The sequence below is a fragment of the Penicillium atrosanguineum genome (genome assembly GCF_028827265.1).
Source record: "Penicillium atrosanguineum strain IBT 20685 chromosome Unknown utg000006l_segment0_segment0, whole genome shotgun sequence".
NCBI lineage: Eukaryota > Fungi > Ascomycota > Eurotiomycetes > Eurotiales > Aspergillaceae > Penicillium > Penicillium atrosanguineum.
In genome coordinates, this window is record NW_026623138.1 from 1561735 (window position 1) to 1588423 (window position 26689).

General features: G+C 52.3%; 10 protein-coding genes across 10 annotated transcripts; 5 read left to right on the forward strand and 5 right to left on the reverse strand.

The window, feature by feature from the left end:
- Positions 1 to 641: 641 nt before the first annotated feature.
- Positions 642 to 5208, reverse strand: smc4 (condensin subunit SMC4; the record flags this gene model as incomplete). The annotated part of the gene is made up of 4 exons (XM_056887783.1): positions 642 to 737; positions 790 to 867; positions 917 to 1669; positions 1720 to 5208. The coding sequence occupies 4 exons, from the start codon at positions 5206 to 5208 to the stop codon at positions 642 to 644; spliced, it is 4416 nt and encodes a 1471-aa protein (XP_056739474.1).
- A 244-nt stretch (positions 5209 to 5452) lies between these two features.
- On the forward strand, positions 5453 to 6509 carry N7443_007728 (ELYS family protein; the record flags this gene model as incomplete). Its single annotated transcript, XM_056887784.1, has 3 exons — positions 5453 to 5609; positions 5665 to 5894; positions 5952 to 6509. Coding segments are annotated over 3 exons (945 nt in total), but the record flags the coding sequence as incomplete, so codon positions are not given.
- A 598-nt stretch (positions 6510 to 7107) lies between these two features.
- Positions 7108 to 9092, forward strand: N7443_007729 (FG-nucleoporin nup42; the record flags this gene model as incomplete). Its single annotated transcript, XM_056887785.1, has 3 exons — positions 7108 to 7153; positions 7204 to 7291; positions 7613 to 9092. 3 exons carry the CDS (start codon positions 7108 to 7110, stop codon positions 9090 to 9092), a joined length of 1614 nt encoding a protein of 537 aa, XP_056739476.1.
- A 327-nt stretch (positions 9093 to 9419) lies between these two features.
- S10a (40S ribosomal protein uS10) lies at positions 9420 to 10052 on the reverse strand. Its single transcript, XM_056887786.1, has 3 exons — positions 9951 to 10052; positions 9587 to 9810; positions 9420 to 9528 (listed from the first exon to the last, which is right to left on the reverse strand). Exons 1-3 carry the CDS (start codon positions 9990 to 9992, stop codon positions 9444 to 9446), a joined length of 351 nt encoding a protein of 116 aa, XP_056739477.1. The 5' UTR covers positions 9993 to 10052; the 3' UTR covers positions 9420 to 9443.
- A 275-nt stretch (positions 10053 to 10327) lies between these two features.
- N7443_007731 (ASCC2 family CUE domain-containing protein) lies at positions 10328 to 12373 on the forward strand (the record flags this gene model as incomplete). Its single annotated transcript, XM_056887787.1, has 1 exon — positions 10328 to 12373. One exon carries the CDS (start codon positions 10328 to 10330, stop codon positions 12371 to 12373), a length of 2046 nt encoding a protein of 681 aa, XP_056739478.1.
- A 191-nt stretch (positions 12374 to 12564) lies between these two features.
- N7443_007732 (fatty acid desaturase) lies at positions 12565 to 14290 on the reverse strand (the record flags this gene model as incomplete). The annotated part of the gene is made up of 2 exons (XM_056887788.1): positions 12565 to 14038; positions 14088 to 14290. The coding sequence occupies 2 exons, from the start codon at positions 14288 to 14290 to the stop codon at positions 12565 to 12567; spliced, it is 1677 nt and encodes a 558-aa protein (XP_056739479.1).
- A 303-nt stretch (positions 14291 to 14593) lies between these two features.
- N7443_007733 (phosphoribomutase PRM15) lies at positions 14594 to 16807 on the forward strand (the record flags this gene model as incomplete). Its single annotated transcript, XM_056887789.1, has 9 exons — positions 14594 to 14638; positions 14691 to 14769; positions 14820 to 15136; positions 15193 to 15211; positions 15274 to 15283; positions 15349 to 15529; positions 15580 to 15869; positions 15919 to 16595; positions 16647 to 16807. Coding segments are annotated over 9 exons (1779 nt in total), but the record flags the coding sequence as incomplete, so codon positions are not given.
- Positions 16808 to 19148: 2341 nt separating this feature from the next.
- Positions 19149 to 19679, reverse strand: N7443_007734 (GNAT family N-acetyltransferase; the record flags this gene model as incomplete). Its single annotated transcript, XM_056887790.1, has 1 exon — positions 19149 to 19679. The coding sequence occupies one exon, from the start codon at positions 19677 to 19679 to the stop codon at positions 19149 to 19151; it is 531 nt and encodes a 176-aa protein (XP_056739481.1).
- Positions 19680 to 21399: 1720 nt separating this feature from the next.
- Positions 21400 to 23493, forward strand: N7443_007735 (uncharacterized protein; the record flags this gene model as incomplete). The annotated part of the gene is made up of 5 exons (XM_056887791.1): positions 21400 to 21585; positions 21660 to 21821; positions 21871 to 22834; positions 22892 to 23221; positions 23309 to 23493. 5 exons carry the CDS (start codon positions 21400 to 21402, stop codon positions 23491 to 23493), a joined length of 1827 nt encoding a protein of 608 aa, XP_056739482.1.
- Positions 23494 to 23874: 381 nt separating this feature from the next.
- N7443_007736 (uncharacterized protein) lies at positions 23875 to 26127 on the reverse strand (the record flags this gene model as incomplete). Its single annotated transcript, XM_056887792.1, has 1 exon — positions 23875 to 26127. The coding sequence occupies one exon, from the start codon at positions 26125 to 26127 to the stop codon at positions 23875 to 23877; it is 2253 nt and encodes a 750-aa protein (XP_056739483.1).
- Positions 26128 to 26689: the final 562 nt, after the last annotated feature.

Here is a 26689-nt window from a genome sequence, read left to right on the forward strand (position 1 = left end):
CCCGCCTTTATACATTCCACACCGGACCCCGATCCTTCCCTCATGCGGTGTAAGGTGGAACCCTGAGCTCGACGTCGGCGAAGATGCCGAGCTTGGAGGTAGGACCTGTCGTTACAGGGTGGCCATGGTTACTGCGTTGGAGCTTCTACCCCGCATGTATCGTGCAGGTGCGCTGTGGGGGATTTGGGGTGTTAGGGGTCAAGGGTCTAGCGGGCGCCATGACATCGTTGATCGGCGGGCGAAGGGCCTATTGTCTGGAACAGATGTAACATTCGATGACACGGAGATTGGAAGAGCCGATATGTGGGTTTGTCTGAAGCTTGGTCGGTGCTCTGTGCGGGGAGTTGGGTTAAGGGATCCGCCTACATTGGTTTCGGAGTATTCAAGGCCGAATGCCTGTTTGGGTGCAGAGCTGCAGAGTCCTGAGCAGAGCGGTCCGCGGCCATTTCCATGGTCCCAGCATACGAGCTACATTACGAGCCATGGAGTCATGGGTTAAGGATTGGCGAAAAATATTTATTCAAATCCAATACTCCCGACCCATGATATCATCAGAAAGAGTAGGCAACCCTATCCAGCCAGGTTCCTATCCGTTGGATGCAGGCAAATAAACACGAACATGCACACGCCAGTCCAACTCATTACCGACTCTCAATATAGTCTCTGTTCTCGATCGTAACACTCTTAGTCATGTGGTTGACCTTGTAGACGCCGACGAGACGAGAAGCCAGTTCGAACTATCGCCAAATTAGTATGTGCGGATGTGGATAACAGGCTGCCAGGACTTACCATGTTGTTTCGCAAGGAAATTACAATGAATTGGGCATTCTTCGTTCGCTCTTTAATGTAGGAGGCCACAATAGAGACCTAGATGTTGTTAGTTGGGTGACAGATCAAAATAGCAGACAAAACTTACGTTACGGAAATCCAAAGCAGCGTCAATTTCGTCCATGACGTAGAGCGGTGTCGGCTTGTAGTGGTGGAGGGCGAACACCAGCGCCAAACTTGACAGTGTCTTCTCACCACCAGACAGGTTGCCAATGTTCTTCCAGCTCTTCTTCGGGGGCATGACCGAGAAGAGAATACCTTCAGAGAAGGGATCCAAGGAGTCGACCAGTTCCAGCTCGGCATTACCACCCATAGTGATCATTTGGTACATCTCCTTCAGACGGAGAGAGATAATTCCGAATCCCTCCATGAATCCGTTCAACCGAGAAGACCGGAGACCATCCAGGCGGGCCTTTGCGCTGTCGCGGGATGTCAGAGCAGTGGCCAGGTCGGCGGATCGGGCTTCGTGCTCCGCAGTTCGACGGCGATATTCCTCAAGGACTGACAAGTCAACAGAAGCGTTCTGGACCTTCTCCTCCAAAGCGGCAATGATAGCCTTCAGAGACTCCTTGTTCATCGCGTCCAGCTCGTCTTTGGTAAATACTTGCAGCTCGATGGGGTCTTGTTCTTCGCCCAGATCGTTGACGTTCTGCAAAGATAGCTTGGAGTGCTTCTCCTCCCAGTAGCGGCTGCGCTTCTGGTTTTCCCCAAGGGCCTTCTGGTTTTCTTCCAACTTGTTGCGCATCTCAATCTCGGTGGCACGGGTCTCGTTGAGCTCGGCTACCTTGTCGTCGAGCTCCTGCTTGAGAGCCTTCAGCTCGCCCTTCTTTGTCTCAAGAGCCTGTAGTAAAGTTAGTTGCGTTCAAAACAGGACAAATCGATGATGCTTACCTCTTGGGCCTCGTCGGCCTTCTGTCGCCAGCCAGAGGCGTCGTTTGTCTGGCTCTCCACGTCGGCTTCAAGCTTCTCCAAGTCCTCGGTGACCTGGGCGATCTCCTTTTCAGATCCATCACGAGCCTTGGTGTGCTTGTTGGAAAGCTTCTCGTTCTTGGACTTCTGGACCTCGGCGTTAGAAATCTCCTCTGCCAGCAAGCTGATCTGCTCCTTGAGACCGTCGACCTTGGCCTTCTGTCCGCGGAGACGAACACCACCGACTTCCATAATCTTGCTTTGAAGCTCTTGGATCTCCTCCTCAATACCACTCTTTTGGTTGTTAAGGTCCTCAATTTCCTCATTCATGGCCTTGATCTGCTCCTCGAGGGTAGTTGCCTGAGCTTCATCAGACTTGGAAGGTTTGTGCGCCGCGCTCAGCTCCTTGACACGTCGCTGGCCATCGGCAAGGCTGCGCTTGGCACTGTCAATCTCGATCATGATCTTCTGGATCTTTGTCTCGACGCGCGGGATCTCCTCAGTCTTGTCTCGCATTTGGGATTCGACATTTCGCTGTTTCTCTTGGAAGTGCTGGAATTTTCGCTCCAGCTCCTCCAGGTCTGCCTCCAGACGAGTGACTTGCTCCTTGGTAGTGTCGGCCACTTGCTTGGAGGACATGCCACCCCGTGCAACTCGAGTACCACCACCACTCATGGTTCCAGAAACATCAATCAGCTGGCCATCTAAAGTGACCACACGCCACCGACGGGCACCGTAGGCAATGCGGTTTGCTTGTTCGAGGTCCTTGGCAACCAATGTGTTTTGCATGACGCTGTAGAAGGCCGGTGCGAACTTTTCGTCCTTAGGTTTGACCAGATCAAAGAGACGAGGGACACTCTCGGGAGTGTAGATTGTTGACATATCACGGCGAGGCAGTCGGTCGAGAAGAATAAAGTTGGCTCGGCCGAGGTTATTCTTGCGCAGGTAGTCAATGCACTGTTGACCAACTTCGACCGTCTCCACAACCATATTGTCAAGAGCTGGGCAGGCAGTGGAAATCGCAACGTCGTACCTCTCGTCGATGGTTCCCAAGTTACCCAGACGGCCGAGGAAGCCGTCGATACGACCGGACTCCTTCAGACGCATCAAGCCTGTCAAGACACTGCCGCGGTTCTGGGTGCTTGCAAGGCTACCTCGGGCCTCGTCGGCCTTTTGGCGAGCGCTCGAGACGTGAGCACGAACTTCAGGCTCGCGAGCAACGTATTTCTTGAGGTCGCTCTTCAGCTTCTCCACTTCAGCCTCCAGGGTCTCCTTCTGGGCTTGGCGCTCCTCGAGGTCATTTTGTTTGGCTTGCAAAGTCTCCTCGATTGTGCCCATCTTGCCCTGGGCCTCCTCCAGCAGAACGGCGCCGGCATTACTCCGCTCACGAAGTATATCAAGTTCACTCTGCGCGACGGCAACAGCAGACTGCTTCTTGTTGATTTTCTCGTTCCAGGGCTCCAGGGATTTTTGCTTGGTTGTGATCTGATCGGAGAGACCCTGGGTCTTGCCCTTGAGGCTTTCACGGATGGAGTTGAGCTCCTTCTCCTCCTGCTGCATTTCCTGCTCGAGATGAGTCGTCTCTTTCGTTTTCTTCTCGATATCGTCGGAATGCTTCTCGACCAGGCTCTGACACTCGGAAGCCGCGAGACGGCTTGTTTGCATGGTCTTCTCGAGCTTCTTCAGCTTGCCAAGCAAGAACTTCTTTTTTTCTTCGAACTTGACGTTCTCCTTGTCATACTTGGCCATTTCTTTCATCAAGCTCTGCGCTTCTTTATCCATGATCTCCCATTCACGGACACCGCGTTTGTAGAGCTTTTCGAGTTCCTTGATACCAGATTCGTTGCCTTCGTGCTTCTCAAGCTCCATGTTCAAAAGCTCTTGCATCTGGAGGATGGCCTCTTCGGTGACACGGACATTATCAGCGCACTCGTCGATGTAGATCTGGTAGAGAGCTGACTGCTTCTGGGATAGTTCATTTTCGTCGCGTAGATAGGCGAGGGCTTTGTTCTTCTTGTCCTCCAGTGCATTCTTCTCCTTTTCAACATGCTGAACTCGGTTATTCTTCTCAGCGCAGACGTCGTTCAGGGATTCCAGCTCGGTCGCAGCCTCGTCGATGGGAGTCTTATATTTGGAGGTTCCAATGATATCCTCCAGATACTCAAGAAGGCCTTCGTCGTGCTCATTGGTGGCTTTCGCCTTCATCTGGGCGATCGATTCGACTTCACCCTGCAAGATCAGGAATCGCTTGTGGTCGAGATCGATGCCTCGTTCGCGAAGAAATGTCGTCACGGCGGTGAAGTTGGTTTCCTTCTTGTTCATGTAGTACTTGCTGGTATTGTTCTTGAACGCGCGACGCGAAACAATCAGTTGGGAATCTTTGACGACTTCGTGGCCACCTTCAGGAAGATCGAGGACTTGCTCGAAGTGCACCTCCACTTCACAGAAGGGGAGGTCGGGATGTTGAGCGGAATTGTGGATGAGTGCCGAAATCTTGCCCTGTCTCATCTTGCTAGCACGGAAGCCAAATACGAAGAGCAAGGAATCAATGACATTGGACTTTCCCGATCCATTAGGCCCAACTACAGATGAAAAAGAAGCGTGGAATGGGCCAACGACCTGCTTGCCCGCGTAACTCTTGAAGTTCACCAAGATTAGGTTTTGGATGATCATGCGAGGCTTAGCTTCCGCGGGCTCTTCGGGGATAGTCGGTCCTGCCATGTTCCTAGACTTCATCACAATATCCATAGGCTTCTCTAGCACTGTCGAGTTCGGGTTGATGTACGAGATGGTCTTCGGGGTTTCCGACGGCTTGGAGGGTGACGGTTGGTTGACAGCCGGCGTATCGGTAATATCGGCGAGGGGAGGCACGCTTTCACGGTTTGCGCGCGGTGTCGCTTCTGGAGATGCGGACGGCTCTGGAGTAGGGAGTGAGCCCTTTCCCGTTTTGGGCGTGATTGAGCCACGACTCTTGCGGGAAGCCATACTATGTCTTTTCAACGCCGCCTTATTAGAAGGAGAATCAGGATCCGCCTCCGCGGGCTCCAGGCTTTTCCTCTTCAGCGCCGCATGGTTGGAGGGGGAATCGGGGTCAGCGACCACGGATGCCATGCTTTCGTCATTTTCGTCGTTGTCATCGTTATCGTCGGTATGTTCCTCCTCTTCATCCTCTTCAACCTGTGATGCGTCCGAATCCTCGGTCGCGACGGTCGATTGTCGTTTGCGTGCGGGTTTCGCTGTGGAGGGGGTCGTGGGTTCTAGTGCCATGCGCTTTGCTTGGGAAGCGCGCTTGGTTTTCTTAGGGACGGGGGTATAATCTTCCTCCTCGCCTGTCTCGTCATCGTCGTCATCATGAGTAGAGACAGTTGGCGTCACATTGCCGGGGTCCTCCGACTCGGAAGTCTCTTCAACAACGTAGCTCCTGCGGGGAGCAGCACGGCGCGATCGCCGGCCTTGAGTGAGTGAAGCCATTATGCGCAAATGAGTGGTGGCGCCTGCTTCATGGGCGCGAGGGGTGATGCTTAAAGAGATAAATGGAGTTGTTTGGCTCTGGAAAGTGGGTTGTTTACCTCACGCCAGAACAGGACTAGCGTCCACCATTCTGCCATAACAGCGCCTCCACCGCCTTGTAATTTACACGTAATTTTACCTAATCAATACCCCTCCGCGGAGCTTCCTGCACCTGCGATTCTTCAATTCGACAAACATCTCAGGCACAATGGCGCTGTGGGAGGATTTCGATCACATCTTCAGCTTTAACAAGAAGTATCACTACGATGCAAAAGTCATCGACCAGATTGTCAACAACCGAAAGGCGCTAGAGAACCGACTCTTCGCCGATCGGCTTCTGGGCCTGCTCGGCATCAAAGGAGGTATGCTTTGAAAGTCGCCGATATTATCTCGGGCTATGAGCTGACATTCATATAGTGACCAAGGTCTACCCGCCGAGAACGAATGCCGATCTCCGATCACTTTTCAATCACATTATCTCGTCCGAGCTCGACATCCATCATAAGCAAGCGTTGATCTATTACATCCTTAAAGATTGTCGCAGTGCGCCAGATGCTGCAGACCAGTTTGCGCAGACATGTCACTTACCGCAGAAGTATCAGCTCTTCATTGATGGTCTCTGGAACATGGACCGTCTTGAATTCCAAGTTCGTGATTGTATCTTTGTCTGATCCGATTGTGTGTTCCTAACGGTTCGTCAATAGCGCGCACTTGATTACCTCGCCGACCCCTCCCTCATTCCCACCTTTCCTGACGAGATTCTCTATGCTTTGACGCTATCTCAGCTCCCGAAGCACGATGACAGTCTGGCCATTGCGTATTATCTCACTGCTGCACCACCACTGGCAACTGAGAAAGTGCAGCGGGCGTTTTTCGAAGTCATGTGTCGGTCCAATGTCACAGAAGCATTTTATTTCACCCGCAAATACGATGAATACCACCGTCGCAGCTTTTTCGAGCAGTTAATCGAGTTTGTCCACAAGACTACTCCCGGTCAGACTCGGAGTAAGCGTGCTATGGAATTGGTTGGGCTCCCGCTGGACGAGGACGAGGAGACCTGGTTCGAGGAGGCCTTGTTGCAAGGAAGCGCAAGCTCACTATCAGGGGCAAAGGACACAGTCATGATGCGACGTCTGTCAATTGGGCGGATGGACGGTCTCAGGACTGAGCTGGAGTCCTTGGGAGGCAAGAAGGTGGACGGATTAAACTGGGATGATCTGAGGGAAAGCATGCGACACACGCAGACCATATACCCGGAATAATTCGTTATATTTGTGATTTGGATAGGTAATGGAGTTCGGGAATTTTAAGATCGGTATTTTCTCAAGGTTCTTAAGACAATTGTAAGAAAGTAAGAAGCCATCGCACATAGAACGGAGCTTTGTCGCATCAACCCTTGAGATATATTTCGGCCTCGGGTTGCACACATGCAGGATGGTTGAACAGAGCTGTACAAGAAAAGACACCTAAAATTCCACAACGGATGTGAAATAGCCTTGCTTTACGCACTTATTTTTTTTAATGTTAGATATGAGCTCATGTATGTAGCACTTGAGCACTTGAGCACTTGAGTTGAGGGGCTCGAGGGCTGGGTAGCTCGACTTCCCTCCCGATAGAGGGCCGATAAGGATAACGGAAACCGCGAGTCGGAAAAACAGCTTCACTTCACTTCACGCGTTACTACTCCCAGCCACGTCTCACTTCATCTGCCACTTCTCAAGTTTTCATCAGCCTACTTGGATCCTCGTTGTCTTGGAGTGAATCGTGGATCGGCCATATATATAACCACAACGTGGCCCACAGGGGCGTCGCATTTAAACCACTTCGACAAAACTGAATCAATGAGTTGACAGCGCCAAGATGGTGGTGTGTACTTTCTTCCAGCAGGGTCGCTGCAAGTTTGGAGGTTTGTTTGTCTTCGATCCAACCAAGAATTGGCCGCTGACTGCCATGTAGACCGCTGCAAGTTTGAACATCCTGGACGAGCCACTTCAGGCTCATCAGGCAACCGGTTTGGAGCTCTTTCCGGAGGCTTCGGAGGTAAGTGCGAACAAGACATTTTCTTTGATAGTTTTGCGAACTGTGGGAGAACACCAATGCAGTGAATGTGGCCCAGCCAGTATTCACTTGTACCCATCACTTGTCCCCGCTGGTTTCTCAATCCGCTCCATTTTCCCACTTAACTTTACCTCCGACTTTGGTCTTGTCATATCCTACTTACCGAACCCATGACCTTGTCGCGATTTTCGAGATCGAAAGCTAAGAAGCCTCTGACTCCAGGTCAAAATTCGGCACAGGCTCAACAAACAACAGAGTAAGTGCCATAAGTGCTGTCTGATCCGATGCCATATTGACTCGGTTCCAGCTATGGGGTGACCGCAAACGATATCAAGCTCGACCTTACTGCAGGTAAGGGTCGACCAGAATGGGTCTTCTCCGCCTATGCACCAAACAACAAAGTCCCACGGCAACTCTTTGGCGGCCCCCAGCGTGAGCTGAGTATGGAGGAGCTGCGTCTCCGTCACTATGAAGCTACAGCAGCTGGGAATATGAACCAGGCCGTGCAGGAAGCCCAAGCTTTATGGCAAGAGTCTGTGAAGCAGATGGATGTCGCCCTCGCCGATATCAACGGCGCAATCAAGTACATTGTCGACGGGGCAAACGAGCACCCCAACCGTATCGATATATGTCAGGGACAGACTGCCCCCCAGGCAAACCAAAGTACACCGTTTGGCCAGCCTTCAGCACCTGCCGCGCCTACGGGTGGCTTTGGTACTCCTACTCCCCCCGCTCCTTCGGCCTTTGGCAAGCCTGCATTCGGACAGCCTGCACAACCTTCTCCATTCGGACAATCTGCGGCGCCTGGGAACCCAACTCCGTTTGGGCAGCCATCTGCCCTGGGAGGCTCTTCCGCCTTTGGGAAACCATCTACTCTGGGGACGGGAACTTCTTTCGGCCAACCAGCTGGCCTTGGAGCCCAAGGTGGGCTTGGTAAGCCAACATTTGGGCAGTCTGGATTCGGTCAAGCAGCCAACCAACCTGCCTTCAGCAACTCTGGCTTTGGGAATCCCTCCCAGCCAACCACAGGAGGAGCTGCACCCTTTGGTGGCCCATCTGCTGCCTCACCTTTCGGCCAAATTCAACAGCAACCACAACAGCAACCCGTTCCGTTTGGCCAACCTTCTGCCCCTGCAAATCCATTCGGAGCCCCCGCACAGCAACCAGCAGCATCCGGCTTCGGACAACCGTCTGGCGGCGGCGGGTTTGGGCAGCCTTCGCAGACTGCGTCACCATTTGGCCAGCCCCAACAGCCCCAGCAGCCCCAGCAGCCCCAGCAGCCCCAGCAAGCACAATCATCGCCGTTTGGGCAGCCTCAATCTGCTGCGAATCCATTCGGAGCTCCGGCTCAGCAAGCTGCAGCTTCGTCGCCCTTCGGTCAGGCCGCGGCTCCCCAAGACGTGCCGGTCCAAGGGACCAGGACTGGCCCGCAGGCATCCATCAAGATCGAAAAACCGAACGAACTGAACCCTCTGCCTGTATTACAGGGCCAAACGATGCGTAACCCAAGTACCCGGCAGCTAACGATGTGGAAAGGACGTCCTGTGAAGTACATTAACGACAAACCTTGCTATCTTCACCCGCAAGATAACCAGACATTTGTCCGCATCAACTTCCCCGATGGTCCGCCTGAGGAAGCCGCACTGCGCGACTCCCAAGGAAAACCAGAGGAGTACACCCCCGAGATCCAGCAGATGTACCAGTTCTATCTTGACAATGGATACTTCCAGGACGGTATGATCCCTGCAGTGCCGCCAAAGCGAGAATGGATCAGCTTCGACTTTTGATCACGTCTTTCGGGGGCGTGTCCTTTGCTTTTGTTCCCAAAGACATGAGCATGCATCTGAAACTGATGGAAAAGGCGTTATGAAATTAGATGGGCCAAATCGGACCCATACCTACTGTTTATTTTTAGGTCATCACGAAATGGATCTACATTTGACACAAGTCTACGATAAAAGAAAACCAATGATTTCTCAAGATGTTTCCGATTTTTTTTGTCACCCAGGTACAAGCGGGTATCTACCAGACCCGGCATTAGGTTCATAGTAAATGACCGACACGATAGTATCGGCGCAAGCACGACACCAGAGATGTGCGGTCCATGACCCTCCCTGATCCAATGCGAGCTAACTAATTTAAGCAGCAATGGTGACCTCAACCTCAACACCAGCCTCGATGTTGATGATGATCTGCTTGACGGTCTCGGTGGGGGCGAGAAGGCTGGAAGTCCGATAGTTAGCGACAAGCTCCAGTACCACACGTGCTGGGGTTAACTCACTCGATGAGACGCTTGTGGATGCGCATCTCGAACTTGTCCCAAGTCTTGGAACCCTCACCGTTGGGGGTCTTACGGGTAGAGATGTTCAGGGTCTTGGTGGGCAGACGGACGGGGCCCTTGACCTGGAGGGACTTGGAGCGAGCGCGGTCGATGAGCTCCTGGCACACCTTCTCGAGGGAGGCGACCTTGCGGGAGGTCAGGGTGATGCGGATCTTGTGGACCTTCTGCAGAGCTTGTTAGCACTGTTCAGAGTGAATAGACTAGAAAAGCCATTGAAGATTTTTTTGCGACAGCGACAACGACGTTCCCCGCCATCACGGCGAACGTTATCTGTGGCTGTCACAGTACTTAGGCGTGCACGTACAGGGCCCTCGCCGAAATCCTTCTCGGGCTTCTGGAAAGACATCTTGAGTTTTGTGTTGTTGTTAAGGCGGAATTGCCAATCAAGAGCTGAACTGCAGGGCTCGGTAAACTGATGATGGCCGGGTTGGAGTTTGTGGGTGGAGCGCGAAACGCGAATCTTTTTTCGTGCGAAAGTCTTGGCTCTTCGGTTATCTGGCGCTAGGCTGCTTTGGGTTGGTGCTGAGTCAGCACCATCTCGGGGACCAAATGCAGACAGATCGTGGCCTTGTTTGGGAGGTGGTCATGGCTATGTTGTTTCTCTTTCTGTCTGCTGTGTTTTCTTCTATTTCTTCTTGATAGCCTAATTTTTCATTTTCATTCTAACAACCGTTCATTGCAATGGCGGAGTTTCCGCCTTTGGCCCCAGTGCCCTCCCCCGCAGTGCGGAAGACCATTCCATCTGATGACTGGGAAGCCTGTCTCGATGCATGGATGATGCTGCTTGGTATTCGCTTGAGTGCTTCTGAACAACAATTCAAAGCTGTCGGTTCCGAGGACCTCCCAGTGGTCTCATTTCTGGACTCATTCTACCAACATGCCGCAGCCGGGGACCCTGGTCTACAAGCTGGACCTAAAGCTCGACAATTACGGAAACTCTGCTTTCTTGCTACAAGACGATATATTATAGGACTTTCCAGACCGCCAGAAGGACTTTTGAATTGGCAGCTGCTGGGAAACCTATGTTGCTGCTATCCATCGAGCAATGCGTGGAAGACGTCATTATCAACTGCATGGGATATGCACCATGAACAGATCACGTCAAGCTTAGAAAGAGCCAAGTCTATGGTCACCAGCCAGTTATTACTTGGTGGGAAGTCAGCAGACTCGAAATTAATATTGGACATTCGACGTCTCACGATCCTGGCCTCGGTATTGCCGCCTTCTGGCCAAATTCTAATGGCAGGATCGGACTTCTTGGATACCCTCGTTGAGGCCTACGAGGCGCAGCCCCGAGAAGAACTTCGGAAGATGATGGTTGCCAACGTTTATGTTGGCCTGGTCTCATTGTTGAAGGAGCCATCAACCAACTTATCTCTGCTTCTTGACCAACTGTTCGGCCTCAAAGCAGGCGCCGGAGTCGGCACACCCAGGATGAAGAAGGAAGCCACCCTTTTGTCCGATCTTGTGTGCAGCTCAGACCTCCTGCAACGCCTCGAGAAATATCTCACGAGCCACCCTCAAAAACGAGGAGAGGACCTTCTCGCCAGCTTGCGAGCTTATCAAATGGAAACGAAACCCCTTCACCACCGGTATCAAAGACGAAGAAAGATCGACAAGGGCAAAGGAGTCTCAACAGGCCCTCTTATTCCCGACGAGCTTCACGCACACAAGATGTCACTCGTCTCGCAAGTGCAAGATCTCTTCCCAAATCTCGGATCCGCATTCGTCGTGCGCCTCCTAGACGTCTACAACGACAATCCGGAAACAATCATCTCTCACCTTCTAGACGACTCGCTCCCCCAAGAACTCCAATCTCTCGACCGATCCGAACAGCTCCCACCCCAAGCTGAACCAAGCCACCATCTGGCCCCCCGATCAACCCCACCAGTCTCACCCCAACTAGCTGGGGTCCCAGCCCGCCGAAACGTCTTTGACGAAGACGTGGACATCGCCGAACTAAGCCGCACAGGCGACACAGAAGGCAAACTCCACTTCGGCCGTGCAGACGCAGACCTAACCGCCGACACTGTCCTAGCAGACCGCAGCCAACACGCCACCAACAAAGCCGCAATCTTATCCGCCCTGGCAAGCTTCGACTCAGATGACGATGAGCGCGATGACACATACGACGTCGCCGATGTAGGCGGCACTGTCGATGCCGTCACAGCAGGCACAGATGCCGAAGCGGATGCCGAAGCTCAGACCCGTCGCGCGGCTGATCTGGATATGACTCTCTTCCGCGCGTACAAGGGCAATGCGGCGCTATTTGGTCGGGACTCGACGACGCGCCGCTCGCAGCCTCGTGCTACGCTGAAGCGGGAGACCAATATGACGGATGAGGCTATTGAGGGATGGGCTGTTATGTTGACGCGGGATCCGAGGAGGCTTGTGAAGTTGGAGGACAGGTTGGCTGTTGATGCGGGCGATGCTGGTACTGGTGCGTTGAACCAGCCTTCGTTGCCTTCGACATCGTACAGGAGGCCACAAGGCGATGATGATTCTGGGGATGATGGGGAGACTGGACATGGAGGTGGCCGTGGAAGAGGTGGTGGCCGGGGACGGGGTAGAGGTCGTGGTGGTCGGGGGCGAGGAGGTCGGCCTCAGGAGCCTGATAGTGCGGCGGCGCATCAGAGGAAGGAGCAGAATAAGGCGAGTCGGGCGAATCATAATCGGCGACAGCAGAGGGCGAAGAAGATTGCGCGTGGAGGTGGTTTGCCTGGTTAAGTTAGGTGACGTGGGTTGCATTTGCATAGCAAGCCGATTTGACTCGTGCTAGTATTTCTACCGATTTGTACAGGAAATAGAGAAAATATTTCGATTCATTGATGTTCTTGAAGACGCACTGAGGTCTGTATGTGAATCATGCTTCATGACACTAGGAAACTCGTTGATAGGCTGCATGAGAAGGATATGGTCTACTGGTGATGCGAAAAGACACCCTCCTGCGCAATTGACTTGCGACACTCCTCCATGAGACGGACCTGCTTTGCAATATCACCTAGCCGGCCGATGACTTCCTTGTTTCCATCATAAAAGGTAAAAATGGCATAGGGGATACCTGTGTCTTTGCAGAATTCCAGAATGTGCTTCTGGGCGCGACGAAGGTTGTGGCGTGGCATGCGAGGGTAGAGGTGGTGAATTGCCTGGAACTGGAGCCCACCGTGGAAGAAATCCAGCCAGGTAGGGCAGTCAACATCCATAGTGGTGCGAAGCATCTTCTGGGGAAAGGACTCGTGAACACCCAGGTCGGCAGTGGACATGGCGAAGTGGGATAGTGTAATTTGCACATGCAAGGGCGAGGACACGATGTGAGACACCATGAGGAAGATGAAGCGGCTGCTAGCGTCCGGAATCGACTTGTACAGCACGAGGTAGACATACCAGTACCAGAAGAAAATCTGGCCAGCGATCTCGAAGTAGATGTGCCACCAAGCAGGTCCCTTCCTTGGGGCCTGGCCCTTCAACAGGTATTCCCAGCTAAGGCGGTAGAGGTTGAAGCGGGCCAGCGCCATGATGGGGTAGTATGAGTAGTTCTGAATCTTGAGCATCCATCTGGACGGGGCGTCGAAGGTCATTTGCCGGTCGTAGTAGGTACTCTGGAGACTGGTGAAGAAGCGGTGGGAAATGGCGAAGAAGGGCATGTGCTCGATGTCGGGGTCGTGCTCGGGCTCATTGGTGACAATATGGTGCACATTGTGGCTCCGCTTCCACCATCCCAGACTTAGTCCTCCAATCCAGTCAGCAATTATGATGCCGATTGTGGTGTCGATGTGGAAATTGTGTGTGATACCCATGTGGCCGGCATCATGGGCTGTGAAAACAAGCTGTTGCCAGAAGCATCCGAGGAAGAATCCGGAACTGGCCCACCAGCCAATTTGAAGAAAGAAGTATGATAGGCCTGCGAGGAGTGTATATCGACAGAGTTCGATAAAGTAGGAGAAGTAGTTGCATTTGAACAGGCCCACGGCTTGGAAATGGTCATGTAGGGCGCGGTATTTCTGCTTGATGCTTTCCTGGTTTGTAGTATCCAGCGAAGGGTATTTGGCAATGTCAAAGTCAATTTCCTTTTGTGTTCGAGCGTCCAGGAAGGCCGGCTTCGGCTGGGAGTCTTGAGTTGCAGGAGTAGAACTAGAATTGTCGGTTCCTTGCGATGCGTTTCTGCGGCGAACGGGCTTCGAATCGATCGCATCAAAGATTGGGGAAGGCGGAAGGGATCCATCCTGGCTAGAGTTGTCTCGGCTGCTCAAGTCCTCCTCACTCGAGCATGCGTCGTCTGTGTACAGGCGGAACTTGCCGCCTTGAATCGGGGGAAGGAAGTTGGACCAGAGGCCTTCAATCCGTCCGATCTGGTAGGAAGGCATGCGCTCGGTAGCTTCCTTAGAATGTAATCTGATTGAGGTATTAGCGTGAGTCGAGACAACCCTCGTGGGTGACGTACGCATTGATCTCGTCCGTTGCATCCCTGCCGACCATGTGCTTGATCGCCTTGTCTCCGCCGGGGTGGTATTTGATCCAGGCGTCTACCTTGAGGACGCGACCTTCATAGATGATGACATGCTTGCCCTCTGCAATCAAGCCTTCGATGAACCGGCGACTCAACAAAGTGTCCTTCCGGGACGAGCGGAGGGCGGGCTTCTCCATAGTAAAAGATGCGGTGAGAGAATGAGCGAGGTTGCGAAGGTTGGGTGTTTGGGAGTTTGAAATTCAAGGAAACATAGTTCCGAGGCTGGTATAGAGCATTCAATCGTGACAGACAAGAGTATGAAGAAGGGAGAGTCCAGGCAGAAACGAGAAGAAATGTCGCAGGGGCGGAGGTGGATCAACAAGCGGGGACTGATCGGCCGCGGTCGCCCGTGATTTAAATACCTTCACACTTCAACATTGCATGATGGCTCAGGTATTACCGACTACAGTTCTCTCTTGAGTGAGCACTAACTCAAATAGGTTTCGATCTCATCGTTGGTTCAGACATGGCTTCGGTGGGACCAGGTACCCGCCCTTCCTCGTTCCTGGTGGCATGATCTCATGAATTCGGATATAGGATCCCAACACTCGCGCGGAAATAGAGCAGTTGCGCGATGCTGGCTCTACCAATGAGCTTGAGCTGCGCCTACGGAATCGTATGCACTCACTCCGTCGCTTTGGATCGCGTTACTGATTGAACGTTTAGGTATCGAGTTCGGAACAGCGGGCCTACGCGGCCGTATGGCAGCTGGCTTCTCTTGCATGAACTCATTAACAGTGATCCAGGCATCCCAGGGACTTGCCAAATACATCCATAGACGCCCGGAGATTGCTCCGAAGGGCGTAGTCATTGGACATGATGCGCGCCACAACTCCGATCGGTTTGCCGTGCTTGCGGCCAATGCGTTCATTGCTCTGGGAATCCCCGTCTGGTTCTTCGACCAGGCCGGGCCGACACCGATGGTTCCATTCGGCGTGAATCATTTTAAAGCTGCCGCCGGTATTATGGTGACTGCGAGTCATGTAAGCCAGTACTTTATCTCATGAGGTAGAACGTGTACTAATAAGGAGACCCGCAGAACCCACCCCAAGACAATGGTATGTCTGTTTCATCTTCCTCCGTCGGGCATAATCCTTTGCTAACCCCAACAATAAAATAGGGTACAAGGTGTATGGTGGACTCTCCGAGGACGTGTTTTGCTTTTCTTGACTTGGCTAACCCACATACTTATAAGTTACTCGACCAATGGCGCTCAAATCAATCGACCTGAGGATGGCGAGATAGCCCGGTCGATCCGTGAGAACTTGGAGCCTTGGCCAACTGCTTGGAAAGACTTGCAGCCCAGCGACCTCCTACATGCGGACGCTTACCAGAAGCTACTTCCTCATTACATCGGCTGCGTTGAAACATATGTGGTCAGTCATCCATCCAGAGCCTGTCGAAATCCAAGACTGACGCCTATTAGAAATCAACGGTCCCAAAGTGGCAATCTCCAAGACCAACTGTCTACACACCTCTTCATGGCGTTGGGGGCTTGGTTTTCCCCTCTCTATGTGAATCGCTAGGAATCGATAACTGCACAGCTGTTCTTGCCCAAGAGAAACCGGATCCCGAGTTCTCTACTGTCAATTTCCCGAACCCAGAAGAGGCCGGGGCATTGGATCTTTCGATGGAGAGCGCCGATAGAGAAGGGAAGACCCTAATTATTGCCAATGACCCAGACGCGGATCGGTTTGCTGCGGCAGAAAAGGTCAAGTAAGTGTCAAACATTAGCTGTCATGATTTACCGCTTACCTTGCCCTAGTGGGGAATGGGTTTTGTTTACAGGAAACCATGTTGGTGTCCTTCTCGCCTCGCATGTGTTCGATTCCCTCGATGGTGCTGCCGACCTGTCAAGATTTACGGTTTTAACTACAACCGTCTCCAGTGGTATGCTCGATAAGATGGCCAAGGCCAAGGGCATCCAATTCAAGGAAACCTTGACTGGCTTCAAGTGGATGGCAAACGTTGCTCGAGACCTGGAGAAGACTGGGCAGACTGTGCTATTTGCTTACGAGGAAGCACTCGGCTATATGTTCCCTTCTATTTGCTATGATAAAGATGGCATTACAGCCGCCTCGGTTTTCCTTGCTGCGGAGGCCAAATGGAGGTCCCAAGGCCTGACAGTTCATGCCAAACTCCAACAACTCTTCACTGAGTTTGGCCACCACGAGACATTGAACAGCTACTTCCGATCTCCAAACCCCGAGCTCAGTATTGCGCTGTTCCGAGGTATCAGGAGCGGCAGATTCCTTGCCGACAAACAGTTTGGGAAGTTTAAGATTTTGCACTGGCGAGACCTGACAGAGGGATATGACTCTGCTTCGCTCGACAACAAACCCGATTTGCCCGATGACCCTACCAGCCAAATGCTGACTCTGTGGCTGGAGGGTGGAGTGCGCTTCAGTTTCCGGGGCTCAGGCACAGAGCCCAAGGTCAAATGTTAGTTCCAGCCGCCCAGTCGAGACCGAAAAAGTACTCACAATTTTGCAGTCTACATTGAAAGTTGTGGAGCTTCTCGCGACCAAGCTGTCCAGGCTGTTTGCGAAACATTCTCCGTTATCCTTAAAGAATGGGTCCAGCGCTACACCCCTTCCATGACACACAACGCGCAGCTATCTACGTCGTCAGGCCATATTCTCAATGTGGAGTGAGCTCTCTTTGTTTGTTTTTGTGAAGTCATGCGACTCAGGCGCTGCCTTCCAGGAGGCCTCAGACTAGAATCGGGAAAGAAGTTGCATGAAACCTAACATAATGAATGGCTCTTCACTTCTCAAGTTGCCTATTCGAACGGTCCCATGATGCACTAGCGAGCAAACGCTTCGATGTGGTGTAACTAGAAGGTGCAAGGTCCCGTCGAGAATACAACACCTAGCTATTCGTTCTTTGAAGACGTCTGAACAAAGACTAGCGCAATACGAGAGTTGCAGGCAAACTGCATACCATGTTTCACTAACCGGGTGGTGGGTAGTCGGTAAACTTGATTCTTGACTTGGGCCCGTGGACGGCTATATAGCGAAGCCTCGATGCTCGGCTAGGCCTTCGTTGGCCTAGAGATCTAGCACAAATCAATAAGATGCCTCAAAATGTCTCTGATCAGGATCCGTTGAGGATGTACTATCCGGTATACTGTCGAGACAATACTCAAGGCAACCTAGCGCACAGGCTGTATCATCAACAGAAAAGAAACAAGCAACCTTTCTACTTTCATGACACGAGAATGGCACACTCTAATAGAGCTCAACCTGCCCAAACGGCACCAGCAAATCGGCCAAATGAACACAAGCCAGCCCTATATCATCATGAAAGGGAAGACGATCCGGAGCTTCAAGATTTACATGAAGAAGACAAGATGAGAGCATGCGCTGTAGTCCCATGTTTGGTCTATCCCTACATACCATACATGATGGAGCAGCTATCTCGTGATGATCGCCGAACTGATCCCAAAGATATACCTACCAAAGACCAAAAATCCCCCCAAGGCCACAACCATGACACTTGCCCACATGCTCACCATTACGACCACCATCATTGCCACTGTCACTGTCATCACGTCAACCCTCCACCGGTAAAATATGACCATAAGAGATGCTACCACGGCCACAACCGGTCTGCGAACTTACCCCCGCCCCAGCCTAGAACCTCAAGTTCTGGAAATGAGGCCAAGCAGGAGAATAGTAATAAGAGAAATGATAACTCTGATGGAAAAAATCAGAACCATGCTTCGCCACAGGCCAATATGAAGTGGGTTTGGGGACCTCCACTCCCCGGACTCGTTGTGGGTCGGCCGATGGATGTTCCAAAGTACAAGCGCACTTGATAAATATTTGTTCCTAGCGCGATAAAGAAACCATACAATTGTCTTGCTGATACTGTCTGTTTTCTCTTGATTGTTGTGGCTTGTCGGATGGTATGAATGAGGAAAGAATGGTTCTCGCGGAAGGAGACCCTCCCTCGCTCGCAAATAGACAAAATCAGTTTTCCATCCGAGATTTCTTTCTTTCCAGTGGATGTTTCACGCCATGGCATCTACAGCCATTTTAATTTGCCATTCGAAGCGTGGGAGGTATGATATACGGCGATCAGTATCTATCTTACACATTACGACGCTCATGTTCCTGACCATCTTTAACAAAGTCCATTTCCATCCCCTCGTACGATTATCTGGCCTTGATAAACCTCACCTCACTTGGGAGTACCCCTGTGCGCAGTACAGTAAGCATCCTTCAAGACCTTTGAAGAAGGCATGGGGTGGAGAAGTAATCATTTTGATCTTCACGGTTCCCGGCAATCGCGTGAACGAGCTCACAATAGTCCACTTCCATCAGGTCGCAAGCACGAGCTGGGTTGTTTTTTAGATCCTGTTGGTGGCTGTTGCATTGATTCCACGCCCCCTTGAGCAAGGCTCCGACATTCCAGGTTCCCTCCCCCCGCCGATTCTACAACCAGTTCTATCTCCGGATAGCTTTGGGAGCTTCTGGTATGGTAATCTCCCATCTGAGGAATTGCAGATGTGGAATACATCCTATTGTGCTTAAATGATGGTCACGAAACCAATGGCAATCAAACAAATGGCATTTCATTGGGTGGAAACCCAGCTAATAGGCATGTTTACCTCGAATGACACCATGCCCTACTGGCCTTGCTCTTACCCATTTGTTGAGCTTTCAGCCAATTACGATGAGAAGGGCACCTACCTCGTTCGTCTTATTCATCTTCAATAGGGTGGAAGCTATCTGGCGCATTATTCAAGACGTACGGGATCTGCAGAGCCAGCTCTATGTTCTTCACGGATGGAAGGGCGGATCCCTTTTTTTATCGTTATGAATCATTAATAGTACATTTAAGTGATTTCCCCTCAAACAAGACTCTTTCAAAAGTCTGTATTGATATACTTCTAGACGGTTTTCTAGATAGACATCCCAGGGCCTCTTTGAACGTGCTGAGCTGGCACTTGGCCATATAAATATGTTTCTCTTCCCTCAAATCTAGTTATCATGCCAAGCGTAGACGCATTGCGCACCTCTGCTCAGCCGGCAGACCAGCATCAACCTCTTGATTCATAATATCATACAACGCCGGCGTCAACTCATATGCATTCAATGTCTTAAATCCCAGAGACTTGTAGAAGCCTTCATTCCAAGGAATCTTTTGGAACGTGGTCAGAGTAATGGACATGCAGCCCCAAAAGACTGCCCGTTGCCTCGCCACCTCCATCAGCCGCCGACCAATTCCCTTTCCCTGATATTCCGATTGAACTGAAACCTCACAAATATAGAGGTCTTGGTCGATGAAAATGCCATTCAGGAATCCAACCGGCACGTCATTAGAACCGATAGCGACCCATGAAGCACCGCCCTCAATCAGTTCGAGATGCTTTTCTGTAGATTGGACATCTCCATTGGCAATCCATGCAAGATCTGGGAATTGTGTGAATGCTTGAGCCGCTGAGCGCTCCACGGCTGGTAGGCCTGGTGCGTCTTTTGGTTCTGTTGGTCGGACTGTGATGAGTGTGGCAGTGTCCATGCTGCTTTACATACAAGTAATGGTGATTATGAATGTATATCTGCTCAGATACGTATCCAAAGGTGAAGGCTCTGATGCGTCTTAGAAAAAATAAAAAAAAGGCTTCGAGCGTTAGCACGTAGTTAACCAGTAGGCTGCAATGAATGAGAACAGATTGCATACCTCTAAGAATGTCCCAGGATTTGATTAACCGGGCATATATTGTATGAAGGTGGCGGGATACCTTGGAATGAACACACAATGTGAAGTTGAGCAGGGGTGTCAGCGGGTTCGTAGCGTCCTAAGGCCCCATTGGATGCTGCGGTAATTAACACTTAGTAAGCACTTTTTGGGGACCGTAAATGGATTAGGTGGGAAGAGCCCGACGGAGAAGCTGATGCAAATGATTATAAAGGGCCGGTCGCAACATCAAGCTTAAATACTCAGACGCCTTGAAAGTCATTGGAATATTGTCTTGGTAATGGAACAAAAAAGAGACATGAAGAGCTTCAAGAAGATGTCCCAATGATGTCGAGAAAGAAGTGAAGAATTAAGTTCATAGGTCTACTTAGTTTATCTTCTTGTTTGGATTGCAGAAACAAATTTTCTGGTAGAATTCTAAATCAATTTTAGTACAGGGATAAACAGCTTGGTTAAACAGCGTGCTTTAACGGGCCGATAAATAAACGAAGAGACGAACAAACGAAGAGGTGTGCATGCTATAAATGCTTGAATAAAGTTAGAGTATTTGACTGAATTGTGATAGATCCCAGAGGTGAGTAATGGGTCCTCTGAACTTCGGGAGGTAAACGGAAAATGAGAAAAGTTTTGATGTGAAGATCGATACCCGCGCCTGGAACCCAAAAAGTGTGCTACTCCAGGTAGCTGACAGCCTAGGCAAACCAGCTGGTGTGTTCATCTCACGGACGTTTTCAATGCCTACGTGTTGTCCACTAACCGGGAAAGGCCTTAAACCGCCCACTACCGATTCAAAAAAACGACGAATGAATTTGCCAGGCAATATGAGAAGCGAGGTATCTCCGTTGACGAAACCAACATCCTTAGTTCAAATGAAAGCGGTATCCAAAGCGTTGCAGAGAACAGCATTACGGATGGCCTGGTGTTATAATTTCTGGTGAATGAAGTTCAAAGTGGAAAGTGCGTGCGATACTCATTCCGGGAGAATTCAGATCTTAGCATAGGTGACTAGTCATTATCAGGCAGTGGGGTCCGAAAGTGGGAATGTAATTCTTGGGGCGGAAGGTGATAGTTAATTGAGCTCCCTGACAATTTACCCCTCTCAGTCTTGCCCTATCTCCAAGGCAGCCAGGTCCTCCCGCATACTCAACCGAGTCGGTACTGTTCGGTCCATTCGCACCACTAGACCCTCTATATCAAGTGTATCCTCAAACGGCCGGGGCCTCAGGGTAGAGGACAGGTGGGCTCGCAGGAGGTGGGCACTGGATAGATACTTCCCCCGGAGGAGTACTGGAAGTACCCTCAGAGGGAAATTTTCTCCTCTGGGTACTTCCCAAGGAGAAGGTCTCTTCTCGACTGCCTTAGGGAGAAAACCTCAGCTCGTCTGACACTGCCGCTATTGCCATATTCGGAGCTCCCAAAGAGGGAACCCGATGGTAGGATGGCCTTGCCCGTCGTATTCGCGATTCAAAATGACCTTCGTTCGCCATACTAGGGCGGCACCGGCCATCCTTAGCCAGCCTCGGCCCTGTACAGTGTCAAGATGTGGAGTTTTCTACTACTATGGTCGGCCGTTGTCGTCTGCTCAGCCGTGGCTAAAGATGTGTCGTTTACGATCAACTTAACGTGGGACTATGGCGCCCCGGACGGCTTCAGCAGGAAGATGATTCTCATCAACGGCACCTCGCCCGGTCCAGCCCTCCTCATAGACCAAGGAGACAACGTGAAGGTAAAAATAGACGCCAGATAGGCATGATGCTACAGCCGAGGAGTTGTTCGCCTAGGGCTGACAGCGCCTTGTAGTTCCTGGTCCACAACAATCTGCCGAGCAACACCACCATCCACTTCCACGGCATCACTCAGCTCAAGACACCCTGGTCGGACGGTGTCCCCGGGATTTCGCAAAATCCGATTCTGCCGGGGGAGTCATTCCTCTATCAGTGGACGGCTGATGACTATGGCACGGTAATTGGAATTCACAACACACCTTGTAACATCTTCTAAACAGCCGCAGTACTGGTATCATGGCCACTACCTCTCCGACATTAGCGATGGTCTGTTGGGTCCGATACACGTCAATCCTAGCCCCCAGCAGCCTCTGCCATACAGTCTCATCAACTCGTCGCCGGCCGAAGTGGCGGCAATGGCAAACGCAGCGACTAATCCCCTGCTCGTCACGATATCAGACTGGAGTCATCTGGACTCGGCGGCCGTGTTACAGGCAGAGATTGACGCCAACCTGGACTTGTACTGCACAAACTCGATCCTGATCAACGGGCGAGGCAAGGTGAGCTGCCTACCCATATCGACGTACATGTCGCTGGCAACGCCCTCCACCCTACAAGCCCTGAACGGGCAAAACATCACCGCGCAAGGTTGCTCACCTCCTGGAATTGCCGAGATTGAGGGCAACTTCCAGTTCAACCTGAGTGCGCTGCCACCCGCGCTGGCATACTCGTGCGAGGCTACCAACACCACTCCGTCCGTCTTCTATGTCAGCAACACCGACCGTTGGGTCAGCTTCAACTTCATCCTCGGCGCCTCCGTGCAGACCCCGATGGTCTCCATCGACGACCATGACATGTGGATCTACGCCGCAGACGGCCAGTTTGTGCAACCGCAGCGCGTCGACGGGATGCTCATCTTTAGCGCGCAGCGTTACTCGGCCCTCGTCAGACTCAAGGACAAGCCCAGCTACGACGCCTATACCATGCGCTTCTCCAATGTGGGAGGCAACCAAATCCTTTTCGCCACGGCCCTGCTTTCGTACGCTCCGAGCGGCAAGATTGAAACCATCGCGCCAGACTCGCACGCACTCTTCAACCAGGCTGGCAGCGCGACCAATAGCTCAGTCGTCACCCTTGACATGAGCTCCCTCGAACCATATCCCGCTATAAAACCCGCGCAGGACGTAGATGCGACGCACATATACAAGGCCGGCCGTGATGGCGCCGCCTGGAACTGGACCCTGAGCGCAAGTCCCATTCCCCTTCCCCCTCCCTTCTCGTAATCTGAGAAGCGCAAGCTGACCGAAGACCAGGGAAACATCTCCTACCCAATGTCCATAACGGACGGCTATCCCCTCCTCTTTGATCCCAACAGCACCGCAGCTCTCAACTCCAATCTCACAATCCGCACCCTCAATGGAACTTGGGTGGACATTATCGTCCTCACTGATCCCGGTAGCCAGAACCCTACGCAGCCGCCACATTCGTTCCACAAGCATAGCAACAAGTTCTTCATAATCGGCAGCGGTACAGGTGACTTCAATTACACCTCCGTCAAGGAGGCTATGCAGGCGCAGCCCGAGTCCTTCAACCTCGACAACCCCCCATTTCGCGACAGCTTCGTATCAAGTGCCGTTGGTGAGTCTTCCTTCTGAGTCTTTAATATTCTTCCCTTGAAGCGCAGCGGTCGCGTGTGTAGACAAGCTGGCTGACCCACGCACGTAGCGCCGGGCATGCCAACCTGGATCGTGATTCGCTACCAGAGCATGAACCCTGGCGCCTTCATCCTGCACTGCCACATCCAGCCTCATTTCGCGGGTGGCATGGCCATGGCAATGCTCGACGGCGTAGATAAGTGGCCCACAATCCCGGCAGCGTACCGTCCGGATGGCAGCGGCACCGGGATGTAGGGTTGTGAGTCGCCATCCGAGCACTGGCGGTGTCTTAAGAGTGATATTCGTCCAATGCAATGCAATACAACCGTTCATTCGTTCATTCATTCATTAGCTTGAGCGCGTGTGCTCAGCAGTCTTTATTCTAAGGGATTTGTTAATTCTAGCTTTCTGTGTTTATTTATAATCGTTTGACCTGCGCAGGCCCATCGTAATCCGTATCATCCCGTCGTCGCAACCGTTTGGGAGTGGCAAGCATTCGCAGTTGCAATCCTTCGTACTGTTGCAGTAAACCCTTCCGTACCATGAGCGCCCAGAATGATAATGTTCGCTTCTTGCCTCTATTGAGTCCTTCAAGAGGCGGTGGCGTGGTGGTGGATACGCGCCCAGGAGCTAGCCTCAAGAGTCGCCAAATTGCATGGTCGCCGAGTTAAAGTCGGGGGTGTTGATTTGCGAAGCTGAAGGCATGAAGGGTGAAAAGAGCACGCTGCCATAGAGATCGTTGGATGAGGGGGCGCTCTCAAGGCCGGCTGAGGACGTCTGCTGCTCCTCGAGCAGCGACGCGAAGAGGTCCCAGCCCATTTGTTCGTCATTGGCAACTGCGCACGAGCCCTGCGTCATCATGTTCTGCAAACTGTTTGCGAGCGACTGAACAATGCCCTTTGCGGAGAGAGCGGTCGGGCAGGTTGGGGAGAAGAACTCGAAAACGGCCTGGGCGCGTGTGAGGGAGTCGAGCGCCCGTGGTACCACGGAGCTCAGCGAGTTAACAGAGACATAAGCCATAATTGTCAGCGTCGCATTCCAGAGCGGCTGCAGGACCTCTGACCAGCCATAAAGGACGTCAGACATGGAGCAGATGGCGAAGACCGTGTCGACGGTTATGGTTGCGTGGTGTAGGGCGCTGGCAATGTGCTGCTCCACGTGCGGCTGCTGAGAGGAGGGTGGCAAAATTATGCCGCTAGCATCGTTAGAGTGGGCGTAGCGGAGACGTATGAAGGGACGCTGGATCAGGGTATATGCGTTGTGATAATGGAGTTCCAAAAGCACCGCTTGCCGCCACAACCAGCCGGGCAGGGCCAGGGCGCGATTAAAGTCAAGCATCTCAGTATTGCCAGAGCTGTTCCCAGACTGGCTCAGCAGCAGCTCTGAAGGTAGCTGGTTGCGCCAGACCTCGAGGTTTTGGAGCGCGGATGTGAGATTGCGGGCGTGACCTTCGAGAGCGGCCGGGCTATTGCCATCGTCATCGACGAGGTCCGCGGTCGAGACGCACGCGCCAATGTCAGTCACAATAACGGCGAGGTTGACCAAACGAGTGGAATAGGTGTAAGCGTTCGTGCCTTCGCGATAACCGGGGGGGGAGAAGTAGCGGGCGAGGGCGTCCTCGGCAGGAAAGGGACATTTAACAAGGCTTTTCTGGCTGGCGGGGGGCATGTCGAGCTGCAGCGAGCACTGGAGATCTAGGGAGAAGACCATCCACCACAGTTGCATACGAGCAGTCTTTCCGACCTCGGGCAGATGGCTCGGTGGTGGTCGGTGGAGTTTGGCGATGTAGGCCTTGCGGACAGTGATGCCGAGCAGGTTGTATGCGTCGCGGAAAGCATTGCCCTTTATAAGGTAGAGGACCATGAGAGCATGGCATCGTAGGACCTCCAATGTCACATCTGTGTTTGTTCTCATGCATTCACGACAGCGATGGAAGTATTCAAAGCCGGGCCAGGTGGCTTCCGGCGAAGGCGCTGCGTGGTAGTACTGCCGGGATGGTGGCTGCTGGAGGCCCAATATCCGCCCGTTAAGGCCAGTGGCACGGCTATGCTGTATGCCCAGAGCGATCATGGAATCAACTAGGGCGGTCCTTGCCGAATACTCATCAAACATAGTCGGTGGTGGCAGGGCATCGAGTTCGGCGAACTCTGTCTTGCTTATAATCTGCAGAAGCGGATGGCAGTCGTCCCAAAAAAGCCGTAGATAGTAGCTCCATTGGTTCTTAAGCAGCGCGTTCGACGCGAGAGGGCGTTCCCCCGAGGGGACGGTGGGATGCGGGAGCTGAGGAAAGAGGCAGCCGCCAAGGGCAGAGGTATGTGAGAAGACTGGCTGCCCGCTGGCAAAGAAGCCCTGGACATGCGCGAGATTGAAACATTCCTTGGGGACATTATCCGGTGGAGTTCTTGTCGCCCATGAGCTATCCTGGCTCATGCTCATGCGAGAGGCAGGAACATATGGGCTGTTCGGACTGGTATTGGCGGTGGGGCTGCTGGTGCTTGCGCTGTTGTCGCGACATGCTGTGTGTAAAGGCGAGCGCGAGGGCGATCTTGGAGGAAAGACTGACGACGACACACCTCTCGTGTGATCGTTGTCGTCGTTGTTGGTCTGAGAGGAGCGAGGAGGGGCGTAGGAAACGATGCATTTTGCCTTGATGCTGACGCATTGTGCGCAAGGCTTCTGCTCGTCACACTTGATGCGATGCAGGCGGCAGCGGTGACAGGCTCTGGCGGCCTTTTGCCGCTTGGCCAGCGGATGAACTGTTTGCTCGGCGCTGGGGTTAGAGTCTGTGCCACTAATCTTCTTGTTGTTCTTGTTGCTGGCGCGAGCTGATCCGGAGCCTTTGTTCTGGCTGCGTGCCTTTGCAGGCGCGGCAGAGAATCTGTGAAACATGGAGGCTCTGTTGCGCTCTATACGTTGACCGCGATGCTCATCGGTCTCCTCACGAGGAGAGAGGGGTTCCTGGTGGACGCTTGGAGGAACCTTGGAGGTATTATACTTGCAGAAATTGGGGGCCCTGCAGCAGCGATCCTGCAGGATGGATGTATGATGCCATGGTCTTCTCGTGTCTACGATAAGACTCGCCGAAACCGTTACAGGCGCCACGAACTTTGGAACCCACCCACGAGTATGCTGACTAAGCCCCTTCCCTAATCGGGTCTGGAGCCTCGGTACCCGCATCGTCGCTCGGAGTAATAATATACTACACCTGGCAGCTTAAAAGCGGACGTCACTAAAGTACGGTGACTGCCACAACCTGCAAAAGCAAACCATGTAGCATATGGCATGTCGGTCTACATTTCATTATTTGTATTTTCCCAATCTTCCGGTGTATTTACTCGGTTCAACGATTCAGAAAGTCATGGGCTTTAAAATCTAATATGCTTAATACTGACAGATCATTTGCGGACAGAATGATGTACTCATACTTTTTCTGACTGAACCGGCTCGAATG